The 12,990-nt window shown below is 39.9% G+C and overlaps 1 protein-coding gene across 5 annotated transcripts in view; it reads left to right on the forward strand.

Annotated features, from left to right (window-relative positions):
* SUSD1 (sushi domain containing 1) overlaps nt 1-12,198 on the forward strand; it is a 47,427-nt gene extending 35,229 nt beyond the window's left edge. Inside the window, exons 13-16 of one of the 5 annotated variants that reach the window (XM_087742204.1) lie at nt 1,817-1,856; nt 4,752-4,845; nt 5,381-5,414; nt 8,379-12,198. In XM_087742204.1, the coding sequence (XP_087598330.1) occupies nt 1,817-1,856; nt 4,752-4,845; nt 5,381-5,414; nt 8,379-8,498 (288 nt within the window). In that variant the 3' untranslated portion in view covers nt 8,499-12,198. Of the gene's footprint in view, nt 1-1,816; nt 1,857-4,751; nt 4,846-5,380; nt 5,415-6,637; nt 7,324-8,378 lie in introns of those variants that run through there. The other 4 variants (XM_087742203.1, XM_087742200.1, XM_087742202.1 and 1 more) reach the window with 4 other exon arrangements.
* Nucleotides 12,199-12,990: the final 792 nt, after the last annotated feature.

Below are 12,990 nucleotides of genomic sequence, written 5' to 3' on the forward strand. Positions count from 1 at the left end.
AACAAGTTGTCCACCCTTGGGACTGTCCTTCTCCATGAAGGATACTGCTAATTAAATAACTCAAGCCCATCTAGTACTTATTTTAATCTCCAGTGATTACTTTATGGATTCCATGCTGTGCAGAGAGCCAAGGCTCATAGTGAAGGGCAAGAACTAAAAAAAGTGTTTGGAGTTTAAACTTATTTGAGGTTAATTTCTTTAGCATAGCTTTTGTTCAGTGTCAGCATCAGCTTTTTTGGATCAAACAGTTTGTGCATGTAACAGAAGTAAGAGTGGGGCTGTGAAAGGTGAAGATGACACACAGTCTTTTCAGGAAGAAAACTATGAGTTGTTCTGAAAACTGGAATCAAAATGACCCCTACTGTGAGAAAAAGTCTGTTAAAATTAGCCTAATAAAACTCACCTGAGAAAAGTGTATATGCATGTCAAAATGTTCTCTCTTTTCTCCAGAACTCTTCTAAGTGTGCAGCTGTGGAAGAGGTTTCTATCTCCAGTTTAGCTACCTGTGAATATCCAGGTTGAAATACAGACTTTGAGGTCTATGAATACTCAAGTATTTGGAGGAGTAGTTTCACCGATAACTTTCTGGAAAGGTGCTAATTCATCAGAGGAGGGGATTTATAATTTGATTTAGTATAAAGTGGAGAGCAGTGAACTTTGCTGCTGAGATCCCTGAGAGCACTGTAACTTCTCTGGTAGGCAGGAGATGACTGATTTCCTGCAAACTAAAGTGTGTCATGGAGGCAGCTATTTCAAGATGATGGCACTTGCCCCAGTGCCTCCAGAATCTGGCATTTGGTTGAGTTTTTAAATCCACCGCTTGTTCTTTATTCTCCTTTTCCAAAGAGGGTTTTCTTTGTCAGTGTTTTGTCTTTTTAAATAACCAGAAAATTCCTTATAAAAAATGAGTTTAAGAAACACTGAGATTCCACAATTCAGCATGCAGACACAGAAAAGTAAGATTAAGCATACAAATGTGCCTTTGTCCTTTTGTGCAAATGCTTCAAAATGTAGCCTTCAATTTCATAGAAACATACTGTTATCCAGAGCAACGTAATACACATTTTGCCAAAACATGAAAAATGTATGTTTATGTATTCTGTGAAAGTAATTTAGCAGGAAAGTACGTATAGAAGCACCACAAAAATAGACTTCAGAGGAATTATACAATAGACAACAGAAGTTCTGGTATATGTATGAGTGTGAAGTGCTGAGGAAAAAAAGCTCTACAGGGACCAAATCTTACTGTAAAAAAACCCCAAACTTGTTAAACAAGTCTGCAAAAGCAGACTGTCTGGTAAACATTTATTCAACTACTGTGAACATGAACTACTGTAAGTATTCTATAAAAGTTGTTAAAAACTACCAAGCAAGTTGTCATAACTGAAAAAAGCCCTACGTCTAGTATTTGAAAAACAGGCCATTAAGTGCCATATTTCAAGATATATATTCTACATAGGGATAGAGTTATTACAGCATATTCAGCCTTATCTTAGCATTTCACAAATTCTGAATTCTTATCCAAGCAGCTTCAAAGATCCTTCCATATTACTTATATACCTAGGTTGTAGAAAGAAAGGTGGAGTGATGATCTAAAAGACTAGAGCCAGCCTTTCATCAAAGCTCTATCTCTAATCTTATCTTTATAGTTTATAATCTTTTCAGACAAGCTAGAGGCTGCTACCATGGGAATAACAAACTCCATTCCCAGTAGTAATAAAATACAGTATGTTGTGGATGGCTGCTCTTGCAGAGGGTGTTAGTGATAATAAATTTTTCTCATGAGAAACAGTGATTTTTATGTTTTCATTTTCAGGTGAGAACACAGTCCTGTGCTGTTTGGGCACAAATTAAAAGTAAGTCAATTTTTCCTTCAATGAGAAAACAGAAGTTGTCATGGTTTTGCTTGGCAGCATAAACTAATAATTACTGTGGCTGTTTCTTCATTTGCCATTAATGGTCAGTTGACTTTGAGGACTGGAAAGGTTAGAGGCAGAAAATTTGCCTTGCACTTTGGTATTCCATTCTAATGGATTCAGTAATCCATTCTAAAATGGATTCTCTGGTTTCTCCCTGGTTTTCAAAATTATCTTTTCTATGCATCACATCGAAATCTTTACAGCAACTTTCTGCGCAAAGGATTTGAAGCCAGAAGATGTGAAATTTTATAAGCCTGCTTTAAGATAGTTCATATTGGCTTAAAGATTTTTTTTAAAAAAACATTTTCTAGCTTTTAGAAGCTACATTATTATTTTGGTATGTTCAAGTGGTCCTTGGAGAATTAAGTCCTTTTATGAACTTAGGAAAATAAAAGACACCATGCAAAAATGAAAAATATGGCTAATTTTTGTACTTGTAAGTACAGTTTCTTAAAAGTGTAATGACATAACTTTATAAGCCAGTGAATTTCTCAGCGTGGTTTTATCTTTGTTTTTCTTTTTGACTATAAAATGTTTCCACTGAATGAGTTTACCTCAGAGGAGTTTGGAATCCACTAGAGATCAAGTTTGCCTCCTTTTCACCGTGACAGAAAGTACTGTCTCCACCCATTTCATCATATTTCAGCAAAAGGCAAAAATTTGCCTCTCCTGACAAAGAAAGTGGCACCACTGGAGTCCCCTACAAATTCTAAATTCTGCTTTTGAGTTGAACGACTCAATTGGAGTTAAGAAATGCAGTGACACTGGAGAGTGAGACAGTACTTTGGAATGATGATAAATCATGTGGTGCATGGAGTGCTTGAGGTGCATCACCTCCACTGTTCACAAAACCCACGTCTGACTATTGCTATTACTCATCTTCTGGTGACAACTGTGTATTTCTTTCTAGGTTGCCTTTTGTTGTTTACTCTCGTGACCTAGTTCATTTACCACCACACTTAGAATATAATTTAGGCAGTTTGTGGTTGTGGAGACTCAGCTAAGATCAAGTATTCCCTAGGTTTGAGGGCTCTATTGCTAGAGCTGTATAGGCACGAGCTGTAAAATAGCTCTGGAAAGACAGAAAACTGTCCTCTTCTGAATTTGTCATTCATCAGCTTATACAGCATCATCAGAGGCTGTCTTACATATAGGTGGATTTGAGTTTTGGGATGAAAAAAATGGGCATTGGAAGACGGGACTAGGACAGGTCAGGCCTTTGGCTTTCTGTTGTAAATCCATTTGCCTTTATATTGAATGGACTTCTAGCCAAACAGTGTCCTTGACCTAATGTGCTTCTGCAGCTGGAGAGGCTGAGAGTATTTTTGGCTCACTGAATCCTTTGAGTAGTATTTCTTAATTCAACTTGTGTGGAAGGCAAATCTGTAAATTAAATCTAAACCAAATGGGCCTGTTTCAAATGCTGTCTAGACAAAGCTACACATTCTATGATAGATCATCATCATAAAAAGTGGTGGAAAGCTGTTAAAAGCGTGCTTCCTTCCGTCACAAATAAATGAAATGAGTGTTGAGGGTTTTTCACCAAACGTACTCTACAATGTTTAGGGAAGACAGTTCTGTCATTTTTGTGGAGGGCTGGCATCTGCCCTAGAGATGCATAACTTGCTTATGGACACTGGTGTTACAGTGATATAAGGACAGGTATAACTTTTACCAAAACTGAACATGCTTGTAGGTTGAACGGATTTTCCTGGTAGGGTCCTGTCTGAAATTCTTTATTTTGCCAGGCTCACAGTAAGTTAGAGGCGCTGCACAGATAAAAGCCTTGCTTCACTGAGCAGTGTTTGGCAAAGATGGTAAACTGGTCAGGTTCTCCTTATGGATCTGTATGACTTTTTTATGCTTCACATTAATTGTTGAAAGTGTTTCAGGTGAATGCCCAGCCAGTTTTGTGCCTGTACGCTCAGGTGAGCCAAAAAAGGTTAAGTAACAGAAGTTGCTTTTCTGATGTTCAGACACTTGGATTCTCATTGTGGATATATACAGTAATTTCACTGAATAAGTACCATTTTTGCAAGAAGTTAAATTTTTGCTAAAACATTAAATACTCATGCTTGCAAGATTTAACAGCAAGTACAGTTGTGGAATCTTGCATGAATAAGATCCAGCATCCTAGATGTCTGTGGGAAATCCGGTAAGAAATAGGTAACCTTTGACTAATGCTGAAAATGGGATAGAGGTGGCTGGAAGGGATTGAGTTTCTATTTTCACAGGTTCCTTTCACCAGTAGTTCTTAGTAATTCTGGTTTTGACAGCAAATCACTGTAAGCCTTCTGTTCTGTCCCTGGGTGGCTTCTGGTATTATGGGCTTGGGTAAGGCTGTCATTGCCAGGTTTATTTCTATTCTGTCACTTGGGGAAAAAAAAAAATAAAAGAATGGGGAAAAGAAATCGTGCCCAGATCGTAAAAATTTTGAAGGAGATGCATTGAGCCATTTAATAAAGCACTAGGATTTTCTGGCACCAGAGACCACCTTGGCATATGACTTAGACTGAAATTGCCAGTGATGAGAGGGGAAAATGTTGACACCGAGTATCTGAATTTAAAAAAAAAAAAAAAAAAAAAAAGGCAAGAAACTGAGGGATGGCGAAGTATAATCACTTTTGAGAAATACACCATTTAATCTTACTTCCTCAACTGGATGGTAACTGCTAGCTAGTCAGCTCCATTACTACTTGATTGAGCAGTAAGTCTAACATCTGAGTTTTGTTACAGTACTTTAGCTTTGAGCAGGCTCAGTTGATCAGTCTCCAGACTGAAGCTACACTATTCGGTATTTGGTTGCTTGAACTGTTTGATATTTTCTTTCAGATTTATCACCCAGTCTGCAATACATGACTGCTGTTGGATTAGGGTCAGTTGCTGCTGTCTGCCTTATACTGTTCCTGTCGTTCTCAGCAGCACGGTACGTATTGTTATTAACTCCAGTTTTGTAGTCCTCCTGCACCAGGCTTACATGTTTTTCTTTTCAGATAGTTTTTCTTGCCAGCCTGCTTGGTTTAGGCCTCTTGAGTGGTTAGAAACTATTATCAAGAGTTCCTTCAGTGGCCACTAATGCTGTTCATTGCTTGAACTGAATGCCCTCTATATCTTTGCAATCACTGGCGAAACATCTGAAAAGTATGGGGCTCATCATAATAAAGGAAGGATTCAGACAGTGAGTAGCACCAGGAATTTAGTTCAGAGGTGTTTTGATTTAATGGTAACTAAATAAATGAGGTTTATATGCTGTGCTACTCTAAAAGTGAAGTCATACCAACAGAAATGTTGATATACTTTTCTTATGTAAGGAGCCAATTTCTAGTCTTCCCAGCTTTATTCAAAAGGCCTAAAAGGATTGGTTTTCAGTAGTGGTTGATCATTAGCTAAAGGACACAATAAAAACATGTTAGAAATTTTGAAGGAATTAATTTCTTTCTGTTTCATGGTCCTTCATGCAGGGGCAGTAACTTTATGACTGTCTTCCTTTCAAAGGTAAAACAAGCATGTGCCTTTAAGTAATTGTGAATATCTATGTATGTTTAAAATCTCTTGACTAAAAAATACATCTTTGTTCCTGTTTTAATATGTTTATCTCTAAGAATAGTCTTCTGACTTACATCCCTTGAAAGGTCAGGAGCCTGCAGCTTGGGGGCTGTGAGGTATAGAGCACTGGTTGGTTGTCTTATTTGGCATTCAGAAATAGAAGGAGCTAGTCTTATGCAGGGCTGGAGAAAGTAGGGTTATTTGGATTATTTCTAGTTGTCTAAATTTCAAATCAGTTCTTGCAATCTAAATTCCAAAATAAAGGTTCCACGGTGTCTTTCTTTTCTTTAAGTAATTAAAGAAAGGGATCTCAGGATTCTCTTGGCAATAGGATGCAGTGGTAAACTCGAGCTTGCAGTCTTGATTGTTTTTGGTTTTTTGAAAAACATTGTCAGAGTCAGCTTTGACATGTGAGGCAGAAGGGGCTGTAACTGTCTTGGTGTCTAAACTAGCACTCTGGCAGAGGGCTTATTGCAGGAGGAAGGGCATCCCTGGGCTGTCATGGTGTGAAAGGCTCCTCAGTTATTTCAGTTTCTCTGGCAAAAATGTGACAGAAGGATATAAATACTTTTTAAAACTATGTCAAATCACTTAGCATCACAGTCATAGGAGAACTATTTAAGATCATAGACAGTACTGGAAGAATCATGTATGAATATGAGCCAGTTGCGAATGAGTGTAGAGAAGATTAGGTCCTGACCTTCCATTTCAGTCTTCTTTTAAAAGAAGTGAGAGCAAAAAAACCTCAGGTGACATCCTGAGGGACCTGGGTACATTGAGTACATTTGACAGGGGTCATGCTGTAATGTGGTGTAATGTTGGGGGCCAGGGCTTGATAATCCAACAAGCATCTTTTAGGGCTTTGATCTTGGTGTACAGAGAAATTCTTGAATCCATTCTCCTGTTTTAGAGAACATCAGACAGAATCCTTGGCAGAAATTAAAGCTCCGCCATCCCAGTAGAAGGCAGAGAAAGGAAAACCCAGATGTCAGTTGTGATAAGACCCTTCACAGTGCTCACAAGACATAGCTGTAATGTTAATAAATAACAAATACTCTTAGTTTTAAATAAGCATCAGTTTAATGCATTTCTGAGTAAGAATGTCATTTGTAAAAAGCATATGAAGTCAGCCTTCTGCCCTGTCCAGTTGTAAAGCCATGGTCCTGTTCTAGGCACTGAACTCCAAGAAAGATGTGGCCCATCAGGAGAAAGAGACAGAGGAACTCGACAAGAGAGACATGAGATCTATCTGATCCAACTGCGAGTAGGGTAATCTACTAGTAGGTTGCTTAGCCTGGCAGAGAAGAGACTGCCAAGAAATATGATATACAAATATACAAAAAGCCATTATAGAAAGACCAACTTCCTCCTGTCCATAGTGCCCATACACGGACTGTCCATGGCCAATATACCCATGTGCTTCTGAACAGTAGGGAAGGGAGGCATGGGAACAGATTGCTGTGAATGCTGTGAAACCATGGCTTCTGGGTGGTCTGCTGTCGTGGTTTAACCCCAGGTGGCAACGAAGCACCATGCAGCTGCTCACTCACTCCCCCCTTGGTGGGATGGGGGAGAGAATCGGCAGGGTAAAAGGGAGAAAACTTATGGGTTAAGGTAAGAACAGTTTAATAATTGAAGTAAAATAAAAATAGAACGGTTAAATAGGTAACGCAAAAGCTGCACACGCAAACAAAGCAAAACAAGGAATTAATTAGCTACTTCCCATCAGCAAGCAGGTGTTCAGCCATCCCCAGGAAAGCAGGGCTCCATCACGCGTAACGGTTACTTGGGAAGACAAACGCCATTGTGCCGAACGTCCCCCCCTTCCTTCTTCTTCCCCCAGTTAATATACTGAGCAATGACGTCATATGGTATGGAATAGCCCTTGGGCCAGTCTGGGTCAGCCCCCCTGGCTGTGCCCCCTTCCACCCCCCCACCCCCCCCCCTGCACCCGGCAGAGCATGGGAAGCTGAAAAGCCCTTGACCAGTGTGAGCACTGCTTGGCGACTATTTAGCAACAGCTTAGCACTACTTAGCAAGAACCAAAACATTGCTGTATCATCGACATTGTTCTCATCCTAAACCCAAAACACAGCACCATACCGGCTACCAAGAAGAAAATTAACTCTATCCCACCTGAAACCAGGACATCTGCAAGAGCCTGTTAAACAAACATTTGTCAGGAATGACACAGCTACAGCTGATCTTGTCATGGTGTCACGTGGATGGTCTTGGATTATTTCTTGGGGTCCCTGTAAGGTTTCCTGTCCTGCAGCTTCTGTCACAAAGAACGACTGTATTCAAGTGCTCACCAGCTTGCCACACGTCTGCTGTCTCAGGGATTATATTACCGCAGCGGGACAGATTGTGAATTCCCACTAGCGTGGTTGCTGACAGCAGTTTTAACTGTCCCTCAGTGAGTAAAAGTCTGACACTGGATTCCCAAAGTGCACAGCCTGGCTGCTGATGTCATTAGATAATATTAATTTTTTTCACTTAAAAAAATGCATTAACCCATAGTTGTTATTGTTAAGGTGCCTTGTCAGACATTCAGCTTGCTTCAGTCCTCCTAATCCTTTGCTTCCTTTTATATGATACCCATTCAGATGCATAAGGACAGTGCCAAAACTTCAGCTTTCTGAAGATCTGCATTGGGCATGAGTGTTGTCAATGCCAAAGTTAACGTAGGTCAAGTAGTCATCGGACCCTGTGGGGATCTATGCTGCCTACCCATCTCGCGCTGCCTGTCATGTTCAGAATTTATGCCAGCACCTTAGGTCTTCAAACAACATCAGAAACTCTGTCATTTATGCCATCAATATGAGTGATGCCCGTTCTCCATCAGGTCCACGCTTGAGTCTTGAATGGTTTTTAAGTATTTTTTTCTAACTGGAATTTTTTCTCTTTGTCCAGCTCTTATCTGCACAGCACAGTGCACTCCCCGCCTGCTGCTTTAGCCTACGAGGCTGTACATTTATCTTCTACAACGGACGTGGCACAAACGGGGATTACATCATTGTTCCTAGAGACTGAAAATGTGTCTCGTCTCTGATGTGTTATCCCCTGCAGTCAGCATAGAGAAAACGCACTCTTCTTACCAAAGCCAGCGTCGGTCGGGTATGGACATATCTGCACGGCACATCTATGGTATGGCATGGGCAGTTGAAATGTGTTTGTTACTGGCAGTGAGATGTTTATTGTCTCCCCTTGTTTCCAGATGGTGTGGTATGTAAAGGAGAACCTTCCCTCACAAATGAGTTTGTGTCAGAGGCATTAGCATGCATCCTGTGTGTCGGCCACAGGCTTTCACTTATTCCAGCCAGATGAATGAGTGATGATGAGTGTCTGTATTGTACTTTATTACATCAGTAATCCCCTGATCCAGTTGAGGTTGTCTGAGGATACCTTTAGATACCTTAGGGGAGACAAACTGACAGAGAGAAAATACAGATCAATCCTTATATCAGATAAAGTGCCTATTTTATGTCCAGGTATAAAGGTAGAAGACTTTCATCAGTCACTTACGGGTAATGGTACTTCAATAACGTGTACAGAGTTGTTAGCCATCAAATTGTCACATTTAACTAGTGTCAGCAACAGATGTGTTCCAGAGATATTGCAATCATTGCTGACAGCAATTAGCAATAATTACAAATAATATACCAATCATTAAAACTGCAGTTTGCCAAAAAGCTGAGTACCTTTAATGGCATTGAAACTAATTTAAATAAGGAGCTACCTGTGTTAAGTGCAGTTTTGTTAATCTGTTCTGTAATTACAGCCGAGTAAAGCCATTAAATCATTGGTTAATGAGCTGCTGTGTAACATCTGGTTAGAGTCACTTAATAAAGTAAAATTAATGAATTTCCTATGGCATACTCAGTTAATATTTTTTCCTTCTGTAAGAAAGACTCAAGTGCCTTTGGTTACTTCCACTCCTGTTCAGAAGTTGCTTTGAGATGTATTAGTAAAATCATTCTGTTAACTGATGAAATAAAGAAGCAAGAGTGTTGGTTTTTACTCAGTTTTGTCATTTTTCCCAAGTTATGTTTTGTGGTTTACCACTTTAAATATATGATACCCATTATTAGAATTCTAAATGTTTCTGATTCCTGCTGGTTTTATAATTTTAGATGTTCTGTCTCTCTAGGATGTGTAATTCCTTTTTCGGTGTTTAAAAAGCATATTTTAAACTGTGACAGCAGACTTCATAGTTGGTAGCAGAGAGGAATTACAATCAAAGTTACATGAGAGAGCTTTTAGCTGCTGCCTCTAACGCGGGGGTGCTTTTTTCAGGTCTGGGCAGATGTCATTCCTGTTATCCAGCATTTCCTCTGCTTACTAAATCTGCCCTTCAAGTTAGTAAGTTGTCAGTAGTTAGTAGCTGAGTAAGAATACCTTTGTCTACATTAGTGATTAAGAGTTGGTAATGTTTTCCTTCGCTGGTTGAGAAAGAACAACTTAACTGTTCATACTGGGCTACTGTTACTTAATTTTCCAGTTTCTCCTGCGGAATTCATTTTCTCGCACATTCTGCTCGTAATTCCCTTTCTCAATGGAGTAGGTTGCCAAGGTCTGGCATAGCGGTACAAACTGCACCGCTTCCTTCTGGTTGATCATCCTGCTGCTCTGGTCCTGTGAGAGAGTTCATGGGCAGCTGTTCTTGAATAAGGGAGAGCTGGAGAGGCGGGAAATGATTTAAAGAGACAGACATGCCATCCTCTGAGAAAGAAAACTTCTTTCACCTTTTACTACGCTCAGCAGTGTTCCAGTACATTATACAGGACCAGGAACATAAAGTCCATCTTGTCAGTGGGTGTAGTTGGAAAGTTGGAGGTCTTCATGTAACCTTCAACAAGTAATTTCTGTGTGCCTCTTCTTTACCTAGCTTGTCTTTTCATAATGTAAAGTTCTCCTAGCAAGGTTTCTTCTTAGCAAACATCCACACTTCTGGTGGGACTTCCATAATGTATTTAACGACTCATTTGGACATCTCCGCACAGCAGACGGTGCAGCATATTGACACCCAGGAATGGACCGATAAGGGAGAAGCGATGAGGCAGGACTCCCTGCCGTCTTAAGTTCTACAAAACAGCTACAGTCCTGCAAGTTTCCCTCTTTCCCTCTGCCTCCTTTGTCACTCTTGGCAGACCTACCTCTGGCTGTGAGCCTGTCTTCATCTGTCACGTACTTACCTTTCTTCCATCTACATCTGTTTCAGTTTAATGTGGGAAGCATAGAGAAATAATTTAGCCTTGCCCTCCTCAGATAATTGTGCAAATGTTAACAGTTCGTTTGTTAGAGCCTCTATCTTTCAGAAACATTGCTCTCTTGCTCCCAAGCTTTCCAATTATTTTTTTAATTATTTTTTAGGGAAAGTAAAAAGGTTTAAAGAGTAGGGAATTAAGAAGTAGCTAGAATAGAAGAAGGTTCTTAGAAGTTCTACTCAGAACAACTATTACAGGACTGGACAAAAAGAACAACGTGAAATTATAGTGGCTGTACTTACTTTTGTCTGTTACAGAAACAAGCTTGTACAGCGAAATTAATCTGGTTTAAGGGTACTGCTGATGAAGGCCAGTTCTCTGACATTTCATTAGAAGGAAATATGCCTTTATGCTAGAAAGGGTTTCACTGCAAATATGACCTTTTAGACTTCTGATCAGATGGCTGATTTGCAAAAGTACTTCTTAGGAGAAGATAGTCCTAGCAGGTGCCACTTTGAAAGGGACTTTGGAGTTAGAAGTGTGTGTCTGTAGGGGTACTTTGTTACTCGGATTTATAATCCTTATACTCAAGTTTATCGAATGACCTAGTGGCTCTGTATTTTATACGTAGCATCCTCCCTAACTATTTGCAACATTGAGATAATCACACGCTTATGATTTGAGAAATCCTACAGACATTTCTAATGATCTTTCACTGCTGTTCCTTCAGTTGATGCTGAAATTCTCCTTTTTCTTCCAATGTTTTTTGCTCTGCTTCCTCAGATATGTGTTCCACACCCAGGTCAAATAAGGTAAAGCCAACTGAAGCTGCTCTGCTCTTACTGCTGATCTGTACCCATTCATGGTGCTATATTGTGATGTGCTATGTTGAGAAGCTCTTCTGTTTAGATACATACCAATGTCTGCATTATCTCTGAAGTGTTTTCGTGTGTAGAGGAAACAGGAAGTTGTTAGCCCAGAATAGTTTATCTATTCTGTGTAAGCTTAAGTTAAACTATTTTTTTATCTTTTATTCTGTAATAGTGAGATAACATGCAGGTTCCTGTAAAAATCCAGCATTTATGCATGTAATTGTGATGGTATGTCAAATGAAAAACCTTTTATTGTAAAATACACTTTCTACTACATGTCACTGGTGGGTCCTTTAAATCTTTTGGTGCGATTTCTTTGCTCTGGGCTTGATAGACACTGCCAGAAGCCATCCAGGCTTGTTTGTTTCAGTATTTATAGTCTCAATCAATTGTACCTACAGGGCTGGATATGTGGACTGGTATGCTGCTTGTTTCTACATGTGATCTCAGATTTAACTGTTCTCAATCACCGCTCCCGTTTCCCAGGTCTTGCACTGTTTTGCAGGGCCATTTCATATTCAACAGAATTCAGCCAAAGTCCAGTGTGAGCTGGCAGATCTACGATCTCTAGCCCAGAGGGAAGCATTTCTGTTCCTAGTGACAGCATTGCTAGGAAGTTACGGAAGTCTGAAAAATCTTAACGGTCGCATTGCTTTTAAGGACAGAGCTGGTGCCTTCGGTTGACATACTGAGGAGACTGAAATTAGTTGGTGGTCTCAGTGCTGAGCTCTAGTGGAAAGGAACAAGTGTCAGCGTTGCAAAAGCACCTCCACAACTGCCGTTCCTGGCAGCAGGAGAAGTGACACTGTGGACAGCATAGACACTTGTTCCTTTTGGCTCTGGCAGAGGTGAGGTCTGAGGAGGCAGAGAGTGATGACGGTATTTGTGATATGGCTATTATGGAGCTATTTCCATTTTGGGGCTAACAAAAATGGCACCTTTATGGTCACAAAAAAAGGGGGACTTGCTCTGAAGTTCTGTTTTTCCTTCTCCCCGCCTTCCCTAAATGTTTGTATTTTTTCCAGAAATGCTGCTTTTGTTCCTGCAGTCTCACAGCTGAATAAGGAAAAGTGACCTTTTATTGGTGTTTTCCCACCTTGAGGCAGCACAACTGATGTATTTCAGTTCCAGTTCATGTTTTATGTTCCCTGATGTCCTTGTTGGATCACCATGTTGTGAAAAACTGTATACATTATATATGTATAACATATATGTGTGTGTGTGTGTATATATATATATATATGTGGTTTGTTCTGTTTCTTCCATTTCACTTAAGAAGTAACTGAAGGTATAGTCAGAATTTCACAGCAAGGGTGGGGAAGTTCAGTTTCTGCCCCCAGGAGTATACAAAATGTTAATAGACTGGGGAGCAACAGAGAAAGGATTATAGAAATGAAGACAGTTCTTAATAGAATAGTTCTTAATAATTTCCAAAGGCCCAGATTT

The sequence above is a fragment of the Nipponia nippon genome, unplaced genomic scaffold (assembly GCF_047370975.1).
Source record: "Nipponia nippon isolate SJK-2023a ecotype South Korea unplaced genomic scaffold, ASM4737097v1 scaffold_8, whole genome shotgun sequence".
NCBI lineage: Eukaryota > Metazoa > Chordata > Aves > Pelecaniformes > Threskiornithidae > Nipponia > Nipponia nippon.